Source organism: Ornithodoros turicata, chromosome 1, assembly GCF_037126465.1.
Source record: "Ornithodoros turicata isolate Travis chromosome 1, ASM3712646v1, whole genome shotgun sequence".
Taxonomy (NCBI): Eukaryota; Metazoa; Arthropoda; class Arachnida; order Ixodida; family Argasidae; genus Ornithodoros; species Ornithodoros turicata.
Window position 1 is genome coordinate 114,664,365 of NC_088201.1, and position 24,637 is coordinate 114,689,001.

General features: G+C 43.8%; 1 protein-coding gene across 2 annotated transcripts in view; it reads left to right on the top strand.

Annotated features, from left to right (window-relative positions):
• Positions 1-22,929, top strand: part of LOC135368146 (uncharacterized) — a 57,033-nt gene extending 34,104 nt beyond the window's left edge. For both annotated transcript variants that reach the window (XM_064601264.1, XM_064601270.1), the window contains 4 exons: positions 9,675-9,833; positions 17,565-17,641; positions 21,732-21,939; positions 22,802-22,929. In XM_064601264.1, the coding sequence (XP_064457334.1) occupies positions 9,675-9,833; positions 17,565-17,641; positions 21,732-21,939; positions 22,802-22,849 (492 nt within the window). In that variant the 3' untranslated portion in view covers positions 22,850-22,929. The remainder of the gene's footprint in view (positions 1-9,674; positions 9,834-17,564; positions 17,642-21,731; positions 21,940-22,801) is intronic.
• The last annotated feature ends 1,708 nt before the right edge of the window (positions 22,930-24,637 follow it).

The following is a 24,637-nucleotide window of genomic DNA, read 5'->3' on the forward strand; positions in this document are numbered from 1 at the left end:
GAGCATCACGCGAGGCGCCACGTTTTGCTACGTATCACGGCAAAGCAAGATGCACAAAAACGAGAAAAGAAAAAAAAAGAGAAACTTAGGAACAAACTCAAACATTTCAACCACTGTTAACACAGGTTAGCACTAGGGCTAACAGGAACGTCAAATACACCTGTCGAGCTGAGGATAGTGGGAAAATAATAGAAAGGCGCGAGGAGAAAGACACGCTACCTGGAGAAAAGACGAGACAATCACTCATTATTTTCGGTTCTTCAAAATATTGTTACACACACAAAAAAACTAATATTTTTCACCACCATCCACACGACCCAATCAGTTAGTTAGCACTCCACCCATCACGAAATATTAGGTGCAAGACAACACCCCCCAGGAGACAAGCCCCAGCACGTCCCTCAAGCATAGCCCCTCACGAAACGGTAAACATGTCATCATTTTCGAGCCATAACTCCGCAAGCTCTGCATTTCTATTGATCATGACATTGTGCATTAATTACGTGATACTATGCTATTGCCTGAGAACACACTGTTATCCTCGCAACCAGTGCGCTAACCATGCGTTGCTATAAAGGGACCGACAAGTTAACTTTATGTTCAGCGAAAAGCTACTACCTTCTAAAGTTCAAATGTCAAAGAACTCCGCTGAATTCGCTGTAGTTTTTGTTCAATCGAATTTTCGATGATTGCATGTCCTGGGACCTAGCAGGAATCCGACAGTCTGTCAACAATTGCATCACAACGCGCGATCTGTCGAGGACGCATATAATATGCTCGCTTCCGTTCGCTAATCATGCGACAACGAAAGTGGCAGTAATTCTGTGAGCACCTTCTACGTCGAAAATGTCGAACCTCCCGATCCTGAGTGCGCCAGAACATCGCATTCTAGAACTATGGTTCGCACATAACTTCTGTTCGTACGATAGCATGTCGGAAAGTGTGTACAGGACTCAGCAGTAGCTGACCGTGCCGGGAACACGGGCTGGTTAGTGAAATTTACATATGTCAGGGAGAAGCACTTGCATAAGCCGAAACAAGCGCAGTTTTTCTGTCGTGCAGGTGTTCATGTGGGAAACGCAAGCCGATGGATACTGCGGGCGAGTGTTTGTGCTGCTGAGAGGTAGAGAATGCGTGTAAAAACCAGACAGATAATTGCATCACAAACAACGAATATTTCGAAATGCTGTGCCTTGATACTGAAGTCCTGCAAATGTTTTTACATCCGAGAAACCGAAGAGCATGGCAACATACGCGGCTGCGCCGTGCGGTCTTTACGTGCTACAACGTGCTGCAACAGCAAACTGAGCGGAAAACCCTTATTTCTGCAGGAAATTCCGTTATATTGCCTATTGGCAATTCACACGATGAAAATGAGGTGCTCTGAGACTGCACCATAGAAAGATTCTTCCTACCTGCATCGTGCATGCTAGTAGAGATGCTTTCCCATCATCTATCAGGGCGTTATACCTGCAGACTTGTAGAAATGTATATATGGACGACAGCAAATTTTCAATTCTTGCTTGCTGCAATTTTTTCTCATTGCTCTTTTTTCAGACGCAGAATATTATAATGATTAATTTGTTCCTGGACGGTTGAGTAGCCTGGGGGAATATCTGTATTTGTAGATTATACTGTCTTATATATATATACTGTCATATATATACTGTAGATTATACTGTCTTATATATATACTGTAGATTATACTGTCTTATACTGTCTTGTATATATGGGGAGTAAATGAGCTAATTTTCATCAGTGTAGTTCAGCTGAACTGTGTTCATAACCTTTCATATACTTGATATTGACCAGGTTTCCAAATGCCAGTTAATGTTTGAACCGAGATTGGGATTTAACACTTAACACTGTTTCGCTAACAGGAGTACTCGTAATTGATTGATTACCATGTTTTTACTTTGATTTGTACCAAACTAGCATTTGTAAAGAAGGCAATTATTAGCAACCCTTGATCTCGGTTCGAAGTTAACCAAGCACCATTGGTGTGGGCAATAGTACTCAAAATGACTAAATAATTTATTACGCAATAACAGGCATTCATTTAACATGAAATACATTGACACTTTTCCACACACATTAAAGCCACCCAACAACCAAACTAGCCCGTAGAGTCTCTGTGAATGGGAATGACTACCTATCTATTCTTTTCAGCGCTATTCTTTTCAGACGCGTCAAAACATTTAATTGAAATATAATATAAGAGCAGAAGCAAAATTTTGTCACAATTCAAACTATACAGGGTGTCTAAATGAAGAAACTTTACTGGCTTCGCACTGGGCTTTCAGAGGTGAGTCACTCACCCTGACGGGAGGACATCACGTTCCACGTGACCTTCCGACGCCACTCGCTCAAACGTCGCCCACCTACACATTGCTGATGAAGGCCCAATAAGACCAAAACAGCTGTCCAATGCTGGTGTGGCGACGTTTGGGACTTATAAACATATACAGGGTGTCTTTTTTTATACAGATTTTGAATAAAAAAACTATAAGGGCTATAGACATGCTGCTTTCACTTCTGTCATCTCTGAGCCGACGGACGTTCTTGGCCACCTGATCGTAGCCGTTTTCAGAACAGAAACCCGTTAGGTAGATCGTCCGCAAAAAATTCGTGAAGGAACACATTTTTTGTTCTTTATTTTGTTCATTGCGCATCTTCGGACACGCGTCTTTCCTTCACCCCCAATGTGAGAGGGTGAAGGAGCCTCATGTGTCGAAGAAGCCGCCGCAGTGCCGCCTCATGCGTCGGAGATTAGCTTTAACTTGCGGAAACAAAACAAAAACACATGTATCGGGTGACACTATGGGAACCCCCTTATCTTGCTTTGCGTTTTATCTCTTCTTGGAATATTTTTCCAGGACGCAAGAGGCGACAGTGCCTCTTTCACCCTCTCACATTGGGGGTGAAGGAAAGACAGGTCTTCGAACATGCGCAATGAACAAAATAAAGAAAAATAGTGTTCCTTCACGAATTTTTTTTGCGGACGATCTACCAAACGGATTTTTGTTCTGAAAACGGCTACGATACCAGGTCACCGGAAGGAACATATGTTCTCATTGGGACAACTACGTAGCTTTTATAATTAAAAAGTTAATTACCAATTTTTAGGTAATTAGCCGTTTAACGGTTGAGCAACATATGGTCAAGAACGTCCGGCGGACCCTGAGTTGAAAAGAGCATTCCTTTTAGCCCTTATAGTTTTTTTTATGAAAAATCTGTATCTAAAAAAATACGCCCTGTATTTTTCCTTTTTATTACCCAGAGATTTAGGAGACAGAGTAGGACATTCTGCAAACTGATGTTTCGACGTACGTGATAGTGTTGTCAAACCTGAAGCAAAATCAAAAAGGGAAATATAAACAGTTTTCTCTTTCCTTTTTGAGTTTAACACGCAAGTTATATTTATCATTTGTGTGCTTTTGTATTCTCTGTTGATGACAAGAGTGCAGGAATACTGGTGCAGCACATAGATCCAACAAAGACCTGACATCTTGATGAAAATGAAAAGTTTTGTTCAAGTGTGTTAATTGTGACAAAAGAGATGTGGAATAAAAGTTGTACATGTAGGTGTAAACAGCAAATCTCCGTCTACTAAAATTTTAGATATGTGGATGTTACCACATCGTGTACCTTCCGTCCAAAATAGGACTACCCGACACTTATGGCAGGGTGCAGCGGAAAACTGTTTGGAGTTATGAGCTGTGGCAACAAGATGATTTGTCACGTTGACAAGGACGGTATAGCACGTCAACATGCATGAGGGGCAAGCACAGTAGACAGCATTATGGCTGCAAACTCACAGTTGAAGATTTATTCGACAGAACAAGAAACGGAAAGAACAAGAACAAGAAACGTGCATCCAGGTGTAGAGGATGCATCTCTAGAAAATTAATTAGCGTTCCTTACTTATAACTATACCTCAACAGGAAGTATTCCTGTACCCTTCAAAGAAGTTAGTAGTTCTTATCGCTTTCTTCTCCCACTGTTGACGTCATACTGATGCTGCACCTGTCCAAAGACTCCAAAAGTGTCACAAACTCTGCAACACGTAACAAATCTGCTGGTTCCACCAATGGACTTGGCAGAATTTGTGGAGTGGGGGTTGATGGTCCACGTCATGGCCTTTCAAGTGTCTTTGTAGCAACATGGAACGAATGCAAAAAAAAAGAAGAAGAAAAAAACTGGAGACAGACTCTATTCAGCCTCTTGAGCTATCATGCAGCTGCAGCTGGCAGAAGCAAACAGGAAAATAAACAGGAAAGATGTCACCCCTGGCAATTGGGGATCATTATTTTTCGCATACCGGCTTTCAGCTATTTCTGTCATGTTAACTTGGGCGCATGGATCACACAAAAAAAGAGTAATAGGACATGCAGAATATGTTGAGCATTAATGCTCTATACAATTCTTACATGCAGACTTCATAGTGGTCGTAGAGTCAGTGCTGCAGTACGCATGGTCGAGCTCGAGTACAGTTTCCTGCACAGTAGGGAAGTTCATGATTGCAAAATATCTCTGGTTCTCAATTTTTGCAGTGCTGATCTAGACAATAGTATTTTTTACTACGTACTTCAGTGTCCGTCGACGTGGACAATGTGCCGGCAGCACCAGTGTTATCCGATACAGTGACTTCCATGCACGAGTCTATGAAATCATTGCAGTCGATTTGAAACAGTTTTAAAACTATTTCAAAAGAGAAAATTTCAAAATATGACCCAATGTAGATGTCTCTACAAACAACGAAGCAGTCTGACGCGACTTTAATACTGGAATGTCCCTGAAATTAAATTTCTTCATGTTTACAATGTCCAGTACGGGACAAGTAGGATGACATACGTTTAATGAAATACGTAATAGCTATATTATAATTTATACATGTGTGACACCTGTACATACCTGAGACGTTGTGTTGAGCTAGTCACCTTGGTGACACAGAATAACTGGTGACTGAACGGCAGCTTGCTTCGGACGATTCCGCAATTCGCCTGCAGCGGCATCTGCGTAGTTATCGGCAGCAAAATGAGCTCAGCACGGCTGCTGTATCAATAGCCCAGTGCTTCGAACAACATTCGTTTGCGCGCACTGTCCTATGCAATCGTGTATTAAAAAACGTCCGTCGTCGAAGATGAACGATTTTTGCATCCTCGGACACCACAACGTACACCACAACGTACACCACACTGTAAACTGAAAAACACCCCTATGAGTGTAAATGGCTTGTCCTATAACTCACACCACTTTTTACACCGTATGGTCTGGAACACCCTTTTCAGAGGGTGTATTCTGTGTAAAACACCCTTTGAAGGGGTGCTTTTCCTTGAAAATGCCTTGTTTTGCACGCTTTAAACAGCCTTTTAGGAGGGTGTTTAACACTCTTACACCCTTTCGAAAGGGTGTAAGCGCCCGCGGCAGCATGCCGAGCCATGCAGTCCGACGTTTTTGCTTGTATGGTAACAACCACCCTAGCGACGGCACAGTTCCAGCCGTGGTTCCACAGCAGAACCTAAACTGGAGCGCAGCGCCTCACTGGCAACCCTCATTGTCCTAGCAACACTGTGAGTGAGCAAAAAAAAATTCAAATAAAATGATAGCAAAACAGATGGACATGTGTAAGGGAAAAGGTGAAGATCGCAACATCGTAACGCCGTCCGTGCTCGTGAAATGAGAGGCGTTACGATGCTGCCATCTTCAGACGATGCCAGTAATGAGCCCGGGCACCCTCGGTAGCCTAAATTGGCGTTCCAGATTGATCATATACTGAAATGCAGTTCGTTGGAGTACGTTCGCTAAGCTTAGTGCGGCAAAACTCGTAACGGTGACAAAAATGTGTATCTGCAATTAACACGTACGCCTGTAACGAGTCAAAGATATCAGCGAGCTTCCTGACATTCCTCCCTGTCAAATATTGTGTTTTCAACTCAAGCTATCGTCTATAATGTGATTACCTAATGAGTGGAGCTGTCAAGCCAATGTTTTTTTTTAATTCCGTGTTAGCACCGCGAAGCAACTGCGGCTATGAGTCAAGCCAATGTAATTTTTCTCTCACGAATGAAAACACCGTTTTCAACACCAGTGTCGTAAGGGTGTATATAACGTAAACACCTTTTCCGACACCAGTGTTACTTGAAGGGTGTAGAGACAGGTGTAATAAAGAGTGTATTTTCTCATACACCTTTTAGCACCCTTTTTGTCGCCTTTGGTTATCTTTGTGGAATTAAAAAAGGTGTATTTGCTTAAAAACACTTTTTTTTACAAAGAAAGGGTGTTTTTGAATTTACTGTGCAGGCATATGTAGATCTTTCGGACATGTGACACAGCAGCGACAGACAAGTCACAGACTTTCACTTCCTGCTTCACGCGGCCAACATGACCACCCACGGCGTAGACCGTAAACGCGATAACACAGATGGCCTTGCAGACGGCACGTTGTATCGTAGCTCGTAACGGCGAAGCAGCTGAATGCTTTAATAATGTAAAACCTAAGAAAGTGAACGTCATTTTTTTTAATAACGTTTAGCTGTAGCGATAATGTGCGTCAACTTTGTTCTCTACAAAATTAACTCTCACGTGGTACGGGTTGAGCAATCCCTGGACGCCGCAGATCCGAAACCCAAGTTGCTCTTTTTTGCCGTTCGCTGGCAGCACCGTCCGTGCTCCAGCAATCTTCAAAATATTTATACGTAAAAAATATGCCGAATTGAGCGGTAATGTCTTGTGTGTGTTTTCAAACAATGATGTTGTGCAGGATGGTGGGCAAAAATATGGGGGTTATTTATGATTTTATAGTCCCCTTAAGGGTCGTCGTTGCTTGCAAGACTTAGGAATCGTTCCAGGATTTGAGTCCTGAACACAGCCTCTGTGTATGAACAACCAGGAATATGATGACAACACTTCTTCTCCGTCCACAAAATCTGTTCTGTAGCCACCTGAACGTGTTAGTCCTCGTCTCGCAGAGCGCACCCTCCTTTTGTTTTCGATGCGCATCTTCTGTCAACATGCACTCTTTTAATGTACATCTACCGTCTGGATTCACGTATGTCTGGCGGATTGGCTTCGATGGGCTACCTAGTGAATTGGCCATTTACTTTAGCGCATTTCATCCGGCAAGTCAAGTCGGTGCTCTTCTGTCGCATTCATGTAAACGCGGCTCGCGACCCCCAATCCAAGAATAAAACCCAAAGCACGAAGGACAACGTAGTAGGTAGTACACAGTAAACTTTTTTACACTTTTTGGTGTAAATGGCTTGTCCCATGGCGCACACATTTTTGGTGTTGCATTTACAATCAAATGATGGGTGTTTTCTAGTACACCGTTTAGTTAAGTGTATTCCTAATAAAACACTGTTATAATGGGCGTTTCAAAACGAAAACACCCTGAAGAGGGGAGTATTCGATTGAAAACACCTTTTATGATAGAATTGTTTGCTAGCAAATATTCCCTCGCAAATAGCTTCCGCACAGAAGCTTCCGCGGCAACATGCCGAGACCAGTGGCCGAGACATACAGTTCGACGTTCTTGCTTCTATGTCAAGCAGCACCGTGAACACGGCAGACTTCCAGCTGTGGTTCCATCGTAGAACCTAAACCGGAGCGCAATGCGTCGCAGTCACGCCTCGTTAGCTTGGTAACACTGTGGGACCAATGTGAGTGCCGAGGTTTGAAGGGACCTCGGGCACCCTAGCCTATATTGCCGTGTCGGATGGATCATATACTGAAATACAATTTCTTGGGGCACGTTCGTTACATGTGGTGGGGCGGGAAACGTTTCTAACGGTGACAGGAATGCGTTTTTGTAATTAACGCCCACGCTTACAACGAGTCGAAGCTATCAGCTAAATTCCTAATATCCCTCCATGTGAAATACTGTGTTTTTAACTCAGGTTATCGTCTATAATGTGATTACTTGCTCGAGCCGTGAAACCAGCATAGTTTTTCTTTCACGAAATAAAACACCATTTTAACACCATATTCCCAATTCAAATGGGGTGTAAAAAATGTGTATTAGACGGTAAACACCTGTTTCAACACCCCACTTTACACCCTTAATGATCGACATTGGATAAAACGTGGTGTATGCCCATATTATACCTTTAGTAACGCTTTTCTTGCACCCTTTGCGGAATAGAAAAGCGTGTTTTTATGAAAATGCACATTTTTTGAGTAAATAAAGGTGTAAAATGATTTACTGTGTACTAACACCCCAAAGAAGGATGGGGGTGTCAATTGCAGGAGACGGTCGTATGTCCTGCCCTATACACCCAAACGACACCCTTATTTCTTGGGGTGTACGTTGAGGGCATTTCAGAAGCTATTAGCCGCGCCCTCCGCCCCTTGGGGCTAAGGACAGCTTTTGAACCTCTTACCAGACTCCGTGGCCTCGTTTCAAAGCCAAACCAGCTGGTTAACCCTAATTCCCAAAGCGGTGTCGTATATAAGTTGACTTGTCGTAGCGTTGGCGAAACCGGTCGAAAGAGAAGCACCCGACACAAGGAACATAGACGAGATGTAGTAAATGCCACAAATCTGACTAAATCTAAGACCGAACTTGTTGAGCATTGTTGGAGGACCGGCCACAGTTTTGATTTCGACAAAGCTGTGACCGTATAGGAGGACACATGTAGGGCCCAGGAAAATTTGCAGAATCGGTGCATATAAGAAGTAATAAGACTGCTGGAGCGGCAACCATGGCCCACTTTCCGAATTGTACTCTGACCCTTTTACGTACCCTGATTTGCCAGATTCGTTAAAAGCGGATCCTGAGCGTTACGATGAAGGGCGAGAGGAAACCCCTTGGGTGCAACACTCTTGCTCAAGGTTGGAGCACGAATCGTTTCTGTTTGGGTTCATACACGAATTATTTGATGAAGAAAATTCACTTATCACGATGATATATCGAAAGCTGCGTATGTAGCTTTCGTACGTCAGCATCGTACGCATCTAATCGTACGTCGGCATCGCCGCTTGACATGTGGTGGTGTTCACTAAATTCGCTAAATTTACCTGATGCGGGCGAACTATGCAATCAGTAAAGAATCAGCACCTGCACCAGAATCCGAGCTGCTGAAGTCACTCCGCGATCCCTCTTCTGAGTGGACGCAGATGCTTCGTCACGTCGTAATGCGCGTTCCCTGGCTTGTCACGTGGCTTCCAAAGAAGAGCAGAAAGTTTCACGCAAACGGGGCAATCAAACGCCTGCAGTGGGCGTAATGTGTTCGCTAGGACAGTATTTATTGTGTAAGAACATAATACAATTTACTGTGTAAGAAAAAAGAACTTTTTTCTCCCCACTTTCTATCCTCCTTTAGGTGAACAGTTTGAAGCCGCAACCTTGTGGTGCGACCCCAAGTGTATGCTGCGAGAGCCAGTAAAGCGATAACATAAAACTATCATGAAATACAGATATAATGATATCACCTTTGCGCGCCTGTAGTAATGAATATATAGCTGTTTCGATTTTCCAAGCGTAAGTAATTTTGTTCAGAATAAGTTGTAAAATCTCGACAAACCTTGTAATTTTAGCCAGGGACCTTATGTTCTCCTGACCTGCTGCTCTTTCTAAATTTCACGTGTTGTCGCTGCACTCTTGTCAGATTTTGTACTAACTGCAAAAGGAAGCAGACCATTGGATAAATTTATCTCCTTCTCATTTCTCGCAGGTTAGCATGGATGGCAAGCAGCATGATTCCACAAAAAGGAACTGCGATGGTTTCGAGGACGCGAGGATTCATAGGGTGGTTGACCAAAATAGTGCATCGCTTACAGTCTTCGAAATTCATATCACAAACGGAAGGAACTCGTCAGTGCTTTTCAATCAGGTATCTACCCTAAAGCTATGTCCGTTTAGCCGTCTATCCATTTGAACAGACATCTAACAAAACAGGAACGGAATGAAGGCTACATGAAAACAAACAGAAAAACAGAAATGCCCAACATTGTTAGATCATTTCCAGACCATCAGCTGTAAAATATTGTGTGTGATTGTAAACAATCAACTGTTAAACGTTCAATAGTCTCGAACTGGAATCGACATGGGTAAGTGCATCACATTGCCTGTAGAAGTTATGTTTCTTGATACAAATAATAGATACAGGCTCATCTTTTCACGCACGCTATTGCAAGGTATTCGTTACGGCGTATGCGATGCGACTTTTGAAATCTGCAACAGGACACGTCGATCGGCCATTACCTATCAAATTAAGCTACTTCAGGGCGTTTGGTCGCTATTCGCACAGAACAGCAACACGCAGACCTCATCACATACCGAAGGACGACAGCTAAAGTAGCGCTAAAACTAAAGCGACGAGACCGGAAGTCCTGGCACAATCTTTGACAACGCCTCTCACCATTAGATCCGGCCACAAAGATCCGAACCCAAACGGAAAAACACTTCCCGTGGTGTTCCTGGGGATATCCTTTTCCGCGACTTCGGTCCCTGGGAGACAGGCATTTTTTCAACGTACGTCCGCCACATCTCTCAGTGACCGCGATTTGGACTTCCCACAAATATCCGTCGTTTATCCTCATAGGAAGTTACAGGGAGATGCTCGGGTATTACACGGACTTACTTGCGTACGTGCTCAAGGCCCTGTATTTTCTCATTATTATTGATACTGTTGTATTCAGGTACTGCGTAAGTGACTGCTTAATACGCCTGTAGGTGTGTTTTCCACTATTTTGTTTCAGTTTCGGCCACTGCGTGCATCTTTCTTTCTCTGTTACTTCTCTTTGCTTGTTCTCGTATTTCCGTTACGGACAATGAGCACCAAGTTTTAAAAAGCAAAAATAAAGACGTACATATATAAGCTCTTGGACCCAAACAGATAACTTTGAAAGGCAGTGGCATACCTTTCCAAAGTGAAAACAGATACTATACCTGCGAGCTTCCACAAATTGGAGAGTCATGTTTGCTTGTGATTCAAACTAAATGGCAAGATATTTAAGTTTAATGCGATTGCGTATACCAATAACACTGCACTGAAGTACTGCTTTGGGTATTAACTCACTATGATGATAATGTCTGTGTTTGGTACTGCTTTTGGTTTGAGGCATTGAGTTGGTTCGAAGGTCGAACTCACGCTGCGACGTACCTTGCCACGTTTCGCTCTCTCCTAGGGTAATGCTCCTTTTAACATCCCGTCAGGGACCCCATATGGACAATTCTTCAAACTGCCATTACGATACATCCTGCGTATGTACGGCTAGTGACATCCATTCATGTAACTCCCAGAGATGTCTACCTGACATCCATTTCAACAACGAGAGGACCCTAGTCTCGGGTTTTTAAGTTATGGATCCATTTCAAGACATGGAAGTTGGGATCTATTTCGGTCGTCCGGAAGAGATAGTGTTCTGTCTGGGAAGGAGCAGTCCTCTCAACAGATTCAGTGCCGCGCACTTTCTGATTTATCTGTGGCATGCACCCTTTTCGAAAAGGGGGCCATCCAATGGCAAGAACGCGCAACTGCGTCCGGCCACCATGATCCAGTCAAAAGGTCAACACAGCTGAGCGACTATTACGCTCGACAGCTTAGCTGGACTACTACGGGACGATGCCATCACTTCTATCATATCCTGGATGGGTGGATTGGGGCTCCCTTTTTTATGGAGAAATTAAGTAGCTCGGAAGCTGTAGGTATCCACGATAGCTTCCCAACTTGCAAGCACTTTAGTGAATTAGATCGCTTCTTGGACCCTTGAAAGGACGTAGACAATGTAAAAATTCAGTGGTGATTTAGAAGGAAATGCGAGAGAATTGCGTTAGCCATTAAACGCCTTTTCCAATCCATACTTGACTTCCGGGTATCAGCTTCTGGTCTAACATGATTTCTGATTGTCCGCCTCCAGTCTATACATGACTTCTGGTTCAACATTTTCCATTACTATATGTAAGTCCATTTCATTATCCTTTAATTAGCTTCAATTGCTTTCAATTACCCTTTAATAACTGACGGTAACTGCAGGATACCTGAGGTAATCTTGGATTTCGTTAAATTCCCTTTAATTACGCTTACTTGCTTTATTTATTCTCAATTCCCCTTTAATTGACGTTAATTACCTTTAATCACATTTAATAACCTTCGGTAATCTTTTATTTCGTTTCATCTTTCTATTAATTTCCTGACTCGTGAATAATCTTACATTCGATACGTTTAAACTGAACTTTCTTGCTTTAACTGCTTTTAATTACCTCTAATTACCTGCAATTCCTCTGAACTCGTATTGTTAATTACCTTCGACTACTTCAGTTTCAAATCATTTACCTCCATTTACATTTACCCTGTTATATCCCCTTCACATGTCCACTTATGCCTCTGCCTCGGTGTGCCTTCATGATCTCACACATATACATAGAGCTTTTGCCATTTTGAGACTCCTAATGCTAACGCATTAAAACGGCACGTATCCAATGCGGCAAGCAATGGGGCACCCCAAGGCAGAAAGAGGAAGCTGTCTAGTGAAAGTAATCTGTTCCCTGTTGTCGTCAAGCTATGCTTGGGGCCCTATCACGTGCACGTTGGCCACCTGTTTGACGTCTCAGCAGCGCCAGTATCCAGGATACTGATTTCTCGGATTGACGTATTCTATACATAATTGTTATGCACGAAATTGAAGCGTTCTTTAATATTCACAAGCTTTCATGAAGTAGTCTACCTTTCTTCACGTGTAAAACGTTTCAACAACCCTACTGAAAAATCCTATATGTAGGTCCTATACATACGGTGTTCTTGGATATAGGACCTATAAGTGGTGTAGGTACCACAGGAGTTTTATAGGAGCAATATAGGTATTATAGGAGATGTAGGACCTGCGTTGCAAATTATTTATTAATATCATTCACAATTTATTTACATTCAAAACACAGCTGTAAAGACTTGCACTGCCGTGGAACAGATGACGGGTTTGCATGGGTGAGGCGTATTCCTCACTTGTTTCACAGTAAATACGAATCAGTGAAGAGCTCTGCGACGCACTTTGGCGCGACTTACTTGATGTCTTTCAACATTTCCGTCACGTATCTGTTCATTTTCCCACGTTGTGTGTGGCTGGCTCAACTGCGTTGTTCACGGAAATCGATCCGTGAAAAGCATCTGAAATTCACAGATTCGTCATAAGTAGCAGGGCCACTGGAGCATCACATGTGACATCTTCACCCTGATAAGCGTTGGAGGTTTACCAATAGGGGCTCTGAGCTGACAGATAGAGGATAAGGTAATGGAATCACAAGGGCAATAATCACACTGACAGCATAAGGTAAGAGGAACCCATATGCTAGAAAGGATACTGAACAAAAAGCACGAAGCATGACACTACTGGCACGCAACTAACTTTTACTTCACGAAATCTAAGTGCTTTTGGACGTATATCTTCCAACACGCACACACGAAAGCACGTTCAGACGTCACCTGTAGAGCACAAAAATACATCCACAGCAGTTCGGTGCACCAGAGGAGCCCAGAGCCGCAACGAAACGCGAAACAACGGGAGCGAGAACAAACGCGCCCAAACTAAACGAAGTTTGCAAGCGAAATGGACGCGAGAGTCCCGACCGGCGGCGGTGGCAGGGAAGGAAGACACCAGCTGTTCAGGCGCTTCTTGCACTATGGCAAGAGAACGCAAAGTCGCGCGGAGACGGAACTAATATATCGGCAAGAGGACGCTTTCCCCGTCAAAAAGAGACCTCAATCGCCTTTTTATGCCAACAAAAACCCGATATCGTGAAAAATGTCCCCGGCCCTATATAAGAGGGCCACCGTTGCCACGGTGTCCTAACTCGAGAACGGAGAGGGATAGAAAGGTGCCGCAAGTTCCTACGTGTTGCCTATGTCGAATGCCTTTATCCATTAAAAGGAAATTCGCATCCGCCGCGGGCTTCGAGCCTGAAAACGGGGACAAAGTCAGGGAATGGTGGTCGGTGTCAGGAATTCCAAGCAGCTTGTTAGACAGGGTTTCGAGCCACGTTAAATGTCGCTTCCATTTCTCCTTTAATGTATTTATTGGTGTCACATATCGTGTCCTTCGTGTCCCAGGATTAAAAGCATTTTTGCACACACAAATTTGCAAACGAATTCTCGATAGCACCGAAGCTGTTCCTTTTATTAGCATCACAGGCACACATTTTTGACGTTTCCAGCTACAATTAATAAGTAAAAAAACTTCATAAATCACAGGTCGTATGTGGAACTGTCACGTATATGATATCTGTCCGAAAGCTAGTGAAAGCGATTTCCTTAGGCAGCCCTCATTAAGGTTATTACTTTTCGGATAGACCTCGTACACCAAGATTCTTGCAGACTTTCCTGTCTCCTTCAAAGTACACACATCCAGCACCAGCACACTTATCCACTCCAGCAAAGCACTCAAGCATGCAGATTAGCAAAGGTGTTATTTTTTTCCCATGACATTATCACACAGTATGGCAGAGCATAGCAAAAGCAGAATTCGTGTTAGGTGTCGCGAGGCAACTGCAAGGTTCAATAGAGTCAAAAAATATGGTATCTGGAGTACAGCTTCAGCCAGGGTGTTTCAGGTCAGATGAGAATTTCGCAAGACTAGACGGTAATGTCATGGCTAAGCAACTGTAGAGATTCTCTATAGCGCTGGCCAGCGACAGATGCATGCACGATGTCCTACCTACATATAATACAACCAGAAAGGGAGGACAAAATGTACTGAACAGCATGACCTCTTTAAAGGTACCGGCGTGTGAAAATGGTGTCTAGCCCCTTCCGTGTCCAGCTGTCTCGCCTTAAAGGTGTTGCGACACTTTCTCAGATGTGTTGAAGGATAATGTATACGCATCGTACTCATTATGGGAACACCGTGGCAAAAAGAATTTTTGCTCTCGCTAGATTCGTTCGGAAAATACGCACAGCCACAAAACGACGACCCACGGTGTGACCTCACGGACCCCTCTCCCCCATTTGGCTTGGGAGACGCGCGTCTTCCCTCGCTGCTCCTGTGTGACGTCACCGATGTCGCTTCTTCGGGGCCGTTTTTCTCCGTATCTGCTTGCGTCATGCACCTGAAAACTTGAATATGGGATGATGTCGGGTGATAGAATAGTTTTTCGTATTTATCTGGGAAAGCTTGAAACCAACTGTCACAACTCCTTTAATGCAGCACCGAACTTCGGCGATGTCAGCCTCTTGGTATGGGAATCACTCCATGTAGTGCTGCCCTTCTGTTATCCGGAATTTCTTTGAAGCTGCCTCGCGCTACTCCGTGTCAAGCAGTATTGCTGGAAACAACAGGGAAATATATAACCAATGTCCAAAACTATAAATGCCTAAACCAGCTAGTCTCAAGAAGTCATCATTATGATCATCATTGCCATCATTATGCATTGTCATCAAGCAGGAGAGCTTGTTCTTGGCCTTTAAGGAATTTACAGTTGCATACTGCTGTCAAAGAATGTAGCATCAAAATGTTCCGACAGCTTACGTATGACCTTAGCAAAGTTAACAAAGAAGTATGATTTGAACCCACGTGGAGTAACTGGCTGCTGATATGTCGGTGGCGCCCCCACGAGAGCTGGTCCAAATTATCTCCAAAGAAAGAAAGCACAGTGTACGGGTCACTTCTCTTCTGGCTTCGGAAGCACGGGCCATTGACATGAGTCATGTTACCCCTGTGATACACGCAAAACGATTAGTTACAAGGTGATGCATGTACATCAGAATCAATTGACTATATATCACCAATCTTTGCTCGCCCGTGAGGGGTCGTCAGTACGTCTGTCCTCCTGCTTTCAAGATAAAAATGATTGGTATAGAAACCATCGGCAAAATACATACGGTTAAAGTGAAAATGTTTACTGCGTATTCGTGTAGCAAGCATTGAGTATCGTCGGGATAGGACTCCGACATAAACTTATAGCTGCGTCGGGAACATCGTGCCGCCAAACTTTTCTTCTCGTGGCATTCCCGTATGGCGTCATTCGTCACAGTTGGTACGCGGGACATATCACGAAACGACTCTGTCGTCGTGGGCGATGCACAGCAACTCATTTTTAGCTTAAGTACATGTCGACGATATTTGTAGAAGCCCAGGAATGTGCTTGACTGCATCATGGCCGTAGTGACCCAGTGTTACCAGACCAGGTCGCGATTTCCGGAAGCGATTATCTAATGACCATGGCATGGCGGAGCTGGTTAAAGCGTCCGCTCGTTGGTTGTAGCCGAGGTGGTGCTGAAGACAGGGAGGTGGTGGGTTCGAATCTTACCACCGGCTGTGCTGTCTCAGGTTTTCCACGGGATTTCCGAAGAGTTTGTAAACGAATGTTCGTACAGTTCCCTCTTAAGTCGTCCCAGAACGCATACTAGCCCCCTGTACTCCACTCCTTCCTGCTGTCCTCTCTCCATCTGTCCACGTCTATACGCGCTCACACTCACGGTTGCTTCGCGGCACTAACATGGAATTAAAAAGAAAAACTAATGACCCCCGTATCACTTACATGTACACTACACCTGCGCTTCGTGGTTTTCTTAGGAGCTTGAAGGTTCAACTTTACCAAAGAATGACCTGATAAACAAATCGCTATCGTCAGGGCGAAGCTGCATTAGAATCTTCCCCTCCTCCCCAACAACAACAACAACAACTTTATTTAATGATGGTGATCCAAGACACCATGGCAGGATTCAAGACACTGTTAGCGGACAGGTCCTTGTTGAAACTTGACAACTGCCAGTTAAGGTTTTACGTGAAAGCATAGCGGCTCTCCACTACCTCCGATTGCGGATCAAATTGTGGTCCCCCTGTCGTGGCTAAAATTCGATTACGGTTCCAAAGCATATATTACCGAGTGGCGCAGATAACACGTTCCACGATCAAGGTTGTCTGCAGCGATTTAAACCCCTCTCAACCCTGACTTTTTCCTATGCGTCGACCTAATGGCCCCTAAAGCTTTAATGGTTTGGGAGGGGGAATCGAGGGAAAGTGTTCCTTCCCCATTTCAAATCCCCATAGGGCCGCTCCCAAAATATACTTCTGTCTGCACCACTGCTACAGTATACTGGGTGATACACTAATACGGTTACAATGCGGTTAACAACATGAATTTGCAATCGATAAAGGAATAGTTAGAACCGTAATTGTGGCTGGAGGATTTATGGCATAACGTTACCCTGGAATCAGCTGTTTATGTCCTACGTCTATGCTATAGTGTTGTTCAAGCCAAGAGCATTGTCGGTATCTTTCTTTTTCCTTGTATTTAGCCACCAGCAGCCAACACAGTGTTTGAAATGTTGCACGCCGAATTTCTTTGGGGCATTTTTCCTTTCGGCAAAGGTTATTGTCATATTAAATGCGGAAGGTGTTTTGTAAAGTTGTACTCCAGCGCCGGGAATGCCGTTCTTTGGTTGACCACGACTAGTGTATAAAGAAGAAAAAGCTCATTTGTATACACCCTTCCTTCGGGACAAAAGGGCGTAGGAGTGTGTCTGTCCCGGGAGCTCAATTTTTGATCACATACTCAGTGTACTTTGTTCTTTGGCTCTTATCGTACTCACTTTTGTTTTCAATGCTGTTCTTCTCGCCTACGCCTACAGGTGTCGGAATTTGTTGCTCCCGAAGCTGGGCTCTTTGAGGGAGCATCCGTCGTCTGGGAAGGGGAAGCAAATGGAGAGTGAGTATCACTTTAAAGCGAACTGGCCTTTTGGCCCATAAGCTGTTGGTAAAATATGTGGGTTGTCACACCGTACAGTGACTGAAGATGTTCTAATGGAGTGTTAAACTGCTACTACGACCTAGATACCGTGTCTTGAGAATCCTACCGAATTCACGTCATTGCAATCTATATGCCTCGCACGGTATAATCCGAAAATGTTGTTTCTCTACATGAGACGGATTTTTTTTAAACTAATGCAAGAGGCATGGCGCCATTGGGATGCCCAATCTGCAAACGCGTCTGGCAACATTGTTCGTTGAATATCGGATTCCGTCTCCTCACCGTGATTGCTGGTAGTCTTCCAAACTAGGGCTGCGTTCCAATACCTCGGTTAGTCGACTGCCTAGCGATCTATCCGGAAGTGCCACCATGTTAAGCTTGTTCCAAATCTCGCCAAATCCGCTATTCAGTTGGCTACCGCCTAGTGCGCATCGATGCAGTCTAGTTATACGGCTGACCGTCTGACAGCCGGGATGGCTGACAGCGGGAAACGCTAGTACCTGCTGCGCTTGCGCCGTACGCATTTCCTGCGTGAGCAATCAGATGGCGCCACGGGCGCCTCGGCTAGGCAAGCCTGTTCCAATAGTGACAGACAAAGGGGTCTACTCAGCTGCCTAGTCAGGCGGCTTCGCGGGCGCGAGGTATTGCAACGCAGCTTAGGACGCAGAGCGGGGACGAGCAGTGTTGCTAGGAAAGAGGCCACAGAGCTCCCGGTGATGTAATCCACCCCCGGAGAAGAATCCGAAACTATCATATTTTGCGGCTTAGTTCGAAAATACGTGGCCTGATGGGAGAGATATGCAGGTAATATGAAAATTGAATCAAGCAGGGTGTCGGAGCGAACCGAAAACCGGAACCGGAAACCGAAAAAAACCGCTCTTTTGGTGCGAACCGGAACGGAATCGAAACCGTATACGTTTTTTTCGCTCAGGAGGGAAACCGAAAAATATATTTAACGGTTTTCGGTCCAAGAAAAAACTTCGCTGGTTTGGACTACGGATAGGCGAATGAAACAGACGTCGTGTGCTCTGAAGTCATGTCATGGATACTATACGAGGGTTACGGTTACGGTGGAATGTATGTCGGTATGCTATGACCCTCAGGCTCCCTTTGTAATGGTTTATCGTTCGCGCACGCACACAGACTTAGAGGTGCATGTGACTCTCTAGCAATGTGCCGTAGTGTTCGTTTTAATTTGATCCCCGCAAACTCTCCTCAACTAAACAGCGACCCAAGGGGGATGCAATACCGGTTTCTTTATCGGTAATGTCGCGCAGCGCGTCCCCTGTTTGAGAGCAGCTAAGTTGAATACATTTACGTATACGCGAGGGCAAGCCCGTGCGAGGTGGCAACTCTTTTGTGGACAGGACACGAAGAAAATAAAACGGAGCCGTCGAGCGCGTTTGTGAGTGAAGGTGTTCATCGATTTGCGTCCTACTCGTGCTGTGGTGGTTGCTGGCTAGACAGTAGCAACAGACATTCGGATGGTACGCGATCGCTCCAATCTAGCAAGAAAGTACTTTACGTATAACATCACGACAAACAAGTCCGCTTGTAGCATGTGCTTCAAGGAAGGAGAAAGCCCATTTGAACAGACAGTAACTTACAGGAACCAGGAACTACCAATTTCACAGCTGTCTATTAATATTAAATACCATGTATGCGGAATAAACGGGTTTACATTTTGTAACATTGATTTTTTTTTTTTTTTTGTGGGGATGAATATTCCCAGCAGAAGCGGGACCGGTTAAAAACCGGTATGAACCGTTATTTTTTTGCTCCGGAGCAGAACCGGTACCGGATCGTTTATGATGTAACCGGAACGAAAACCGGAACGAAAAACGTTTCGGTTCTACACCCTGGAATCAAGTTCAAGTTCCAGTTGCATGACTCCGAAAGTAATTGAATTACTGGAATAATCACTCCCACTAAAGCGTATCTCAGTTCCAGTTAAACGATCCTCATGAAATATAATAAAGTTGGGTTTGAATTACTTCAGGTTATGCGCCTTTAATGTGACGAACCGTTGCCCTGCTGTCCACTGACCACTACAAATAGGGTTTACCAGGCACACCTGATGGGGCAAGTCTAACTCTGGTAGAAACTTACTATAAGCATATAGCATGGTACTTCCGCGATCGTACATTAAAATGGAAGATACAAACCACCACATATTGGATTAATCACAATGGAGGTTGAATGTCCACATTGCTGACCTTCAGAAACAGGTCTTCGGTTAAAATATTGTTGTGGCATATTAGCCAGGGTGTCGAACTGCAAAAAAATATGGGTTCGAGTTCGCGTTGCTTTGATTTCGCGAGACCTAGACGCGGCGCTCACAAGGGCAACTGCGCTTCAACGCGCTCAAAAGACGCTGAAAGTGTACTTACTATACGTCCTCGTTTGACTGCTAGGTGTAAAAATTCTGAAATTTATGATATGCACGCGTGATGATGATACCAATGCGTCTTCGTTGGGAGATTGAGAGGAACTCTTATGCTGACTTCTTATGTCCGAGAGGTTTAGTTGCGACCCAGCTACCGCTATTATTTTTTACGGTTCTGCTCCGGTTCGGGTTCAACAGTGTCATGAAAATTTCGGTTCAGGTTCGGGTTTGGTTCTGGCAAAAATAACGGTTCGGGTACGGTTTTCGGTTCGCGTACGGTTCGACACCCTTCGAGTTTGAGTGTTAAGTCCTCCTTCCCCATGCAAAGGCCCCATAGAATCTCCCCCCCCCCCCCACCACCACCACCACCAAAAAAAAAAAAAACTTTACTGGCTACGTTGCTGATGCCAGTAGCTACGCCTTCGTGTATCCCGTTTTTCAACTCGAAGAAAGGCATTGCAATTGCACTGCTATGCTCCGGTTATTTATATGGCGTAGAACTTGACGTTGTCATCCGCTCAGGGTATTCACATCTGATTGCCGAAGGCTGCCGATACAACTAATGCTCTGGTCACTCCTGGAACTCAACGCATCGAAATAAACAAAAAGACAGAACTTGTGTTAAAACAAACAAATTAAAAATAAATAAAATAAATGTCACTACTTCTTCAGTGCAATTTAGAAGCTCAAGTTAATAGCTCAAGTTGGAGTGAACAAAAGTGAGCATGTACATATTTTTACAGCCGTTCCAATAAACGCTTTGGAATGTGTGGGCTAGAGCATCGACATAGGCGTGTGTTATAGTTGTTTTATGCCATGGTCAGAACACGATCCGATATAGATCCAGTCTTAGAGTCCGAGATAGATCCAGTCCAATAATCCAGCCTAGAAATTCCAGCTGGTACCAGCCTTTGCCTTGCTAGGGCGCTCCCGGATTCTGGTAAAAACGCGCGCATGCGACGGTTTGCCCGATTTTGCCTCCAGCATACGTTGCGCTAACAAGATTAATGGGGTACTCGAACTTACTCTAGGCGTCTTTTAACTTATCTTGCATCCTCGCATGTTCTCAGTGGGAAACATTGGAGGCTTTCTTTTCCTCGAGCCTTTTCGTTTCGCACAGTCCACCTCGTCCATGCCGGGTGGCCTCCTCCTTTTCATGACCGGGATGCGTTTTGCCACAACGTTATGCAGCTATTTGAGTACTAAAATACGAGCCCTGTGAGGGTGGGTGATGTATCGTTCAGGGTAGTGCTTTATCTCGTCGTCTTCAACTGAATATGATGGGCTGTACATCTATGGACCAAGTTGTCTAAAGTGAGATATTGATCTTCCGACAGTGCTTTGCTCTGGAATGTGTGAACAGCTTCCCTGTTCTCAAAAATATGATGCTTTCCATTTCCATGGGACATCTGTTTACTTGAAAGTTCTAAACGATGTAGTCCACCGTGCAGTATTAAAAGATATGGGAATATGAAGGACTCGTATCAAAGTTCACTTTGCTGTTGCTTGCGTTGCTTGTTGTCGTGTTTATTAATATACGGTTGCTGGGAATTTGCTGTCCTTCAACAGAAGCTGAACAAAGATTAGTTTATATTACGTGCTTAGTCGTGGGGCGAGTGCGATTAGGGCATTGCATTTGAGTGACAACGGCTGCTTCTATAGGTTTTCGGTGACATACAAAAGTGAGACCATCTACAGGAAAAGATCAGCAAGCCCAAGTCTTCGTCTTGTCATGAAAGTGTTATCGGGAATTATTCACATTGGCCTGGCAGAAGAACCACCGCAGCAGTACACAGCAGACATAAAAGCCCGTGGAATCGCATATGAACTCAAGCTATCCAAGGAATTCAAGATTCGCAACTTTACTATGGTAAGAACATACTCTTTAGTAGCCATGAATCCCTCAATGCATCAATGCGGGCTTACTAGGCGATGAAGCCCAGAGACAGGGGGACACGGAAGAAGGAGGAACCGACAATATTTTCTCTGTATCTCTTCTTCCATGTCTCTGTCTCTGTTTCTTTTATTTTTTTTATTTTTTGTCACTTAGTGATGCACCATTATTGTCTACGCACTTTCCCTTCTATCGATGCAGGTTTGGTTCGTTTGCACTCGCTGAGAATAAATCTTCCATAAATATGCAGCGTTTGTCAAATGCATGTTGCGGGCAATGAAGCATCGATAGTGAATACGCGTCGCAGGTACACCCATGTCCAACTTTATTGATATTTCCAATAAATTCGCCAGGTTTAGTTTAGCAGGTTTCGCAAATTAGCAATTTAGCAAATAGTATAGGATTACTGTCATCTACGGAAATACGTGAAAAGTAGGAGTATGCACATGTGTAGCCATGGGAGAAACCGGCAACTTGAATTCCAGAGCGGTAAGCCACAATCATTCAGCTGTGATGTGCGTGGGTAGCATTGTCTACCAATTTTTCGGCAAAAACTCAACTGCAGGTTGCTAGAAGAAACGAAGGTAACCGATCTTAATAGTGAGGTGTAGATACAGGCAAGCTGGTGGAGGTACTCCATAGTGAAAAAAAGAAAAAAGAAAAAAAAAAACGCATTAGCGCTGGAAACACACAGACAAAACAAACAACAGCTACACCTTGAGGATACTCATCTGCTAATTTGTATTGTTCACCCATGATAATTGTTTCTATAAGCCTCATGTAGCGACTTCGTGTCACATGTAGAATAATCATTACCTATTATATTGTTTACTTGCAGATAACCGGCAATGGTGTCACAACAAATGGGTTGTGCCTCGCTCCCTGAGAGCAGCATGCATCTGATGTATAGCTAATTATCGTCATGCTTTCCTCAACACATAAGTAGTCAATAAAATGAATACAGTATATATCTTTGTATCCGTAGTAATCCGTGGAGACCACTAGAAGCTGGCACGCCTCCTCCTCCGCCACCACCACTGTAGTAATCTCTTTTCGTATCAAATTAAAGTACATTAAATCGTACTACTCCTGTGCATGTTGAGCTACAAAAATATGAACATAAAAAATATGCATCATGTTTTGTAGAGTGTTTCTTCATACACAGGAAGGGAAAATGCTGCAGTAGGACAGCGATGCAACGTACGTCAGTTAGTTGTTTAGCGATTTACCCCCTTTCGTTGATGGTTTCAATCTGTTTTGAATATTTTGAAATTTATACATTCTGTGTAATATTAAATTTCTGATGTTACGATAAGACAAGAAATGTGATGTGTAGCAGACATGACCGCAAGTCGTTTTCACGCAACCGGTGTAGTAAATAAGAAACAATATTTAGTTGTATTATTACCGTATTTCTTAATACTTTGTACTATTTTGTACAATCAAGGCAAACCTTGTGTATAACTGGTAAATTTTTGGGTATTTTGTTCAACAGTGATCAATCTTGGAGCGATCAGCTGCTTTGTGTTTGCTCAAAGTAAAAAAAAAAGTTTTCTGTACGTTATACGGAGTTACGAAAACTATCATACATACATAGTGTCATTTGATATAGTGTGACGATATTTGCACATTGTACCCAAACTGGGACAATGTGAGATCAGCTCTACGTCAAAAAAAGAAAAAGCTGTATGAAGAGCGTTGTCTATGGCGCCCCTTGGACTTATATATCGGACTTTTTTGTATTTTTCCAAATTCCTCGTTTCAGAAATCGTTTTAGGTACTATACCGTTGTCCTGAAACATTTTTGTTACAGATATATACAAATATCAGCGGCGCCAGGCAATTCCTTAAGAAAGCGCCTCCCCTCATGTATTGCTCAATTTACTTCCCCTATTATAGAGCAACTACTGTCGATAGTATTATGATCAGTTTATTTTCATGAACTTGAGGAGCGAAACCTTTGTCATCCATTCGATGCGAGAATATCAGGGTCATTTAAGAGGTCTGCATACAGGTAATTTTATAACTGTCTTCTACGTTGTTTTTTGTGCACTTTCCTTTTTCTTGTGGACGATGTCATGTGCTGTAAATTTGTTCGTCGGTAGTAGCCGCTGGCGCCGCGGGCCCTGGGCCACAAGCCCTCGCGCTTAGGAGGGCCCGCTAATGCCGTGTATGCAATGATAAAGAATAAATTACTTCAATTGGCCATAACTTAAAGTGATTTTAAACACTTGTGGGGAGCATTGTGCAACGCGTAATTAACATAATAGTATATCAGAGCTAGTCGCCGGGTTTTCACCTTTAAAAATCGCGGGAAAGTTTTAATGGTTTAATAATAATTTCAACGAGCAACGAAGTGGCCGTGTTAGGGGTGGTCGAAACCCTTCCTCTTCAATTTATCAGGGAGCCTACCAGAAGCGTTCACATCTTCGTTGAGCAGAAATCTCTTCGTTGAGCGGCGTCTTCCCACTGTTTGACCTGGCGTTCTGTGCCGAGATTACATGTTCCAGTTGAGGGTTTTTTGTATGCGATATCGAATTTATTGCTTCCGACAGTGGTTGAAGTGTCCTGTACCACATCCGAGCAACGCTGACACAGGCGTAGCATAATTGCAAGAAGATCTGCACGTACGGTGAGTCAGCTCCCAAGCGTAGAGCCATTTAAGTTTCAAATG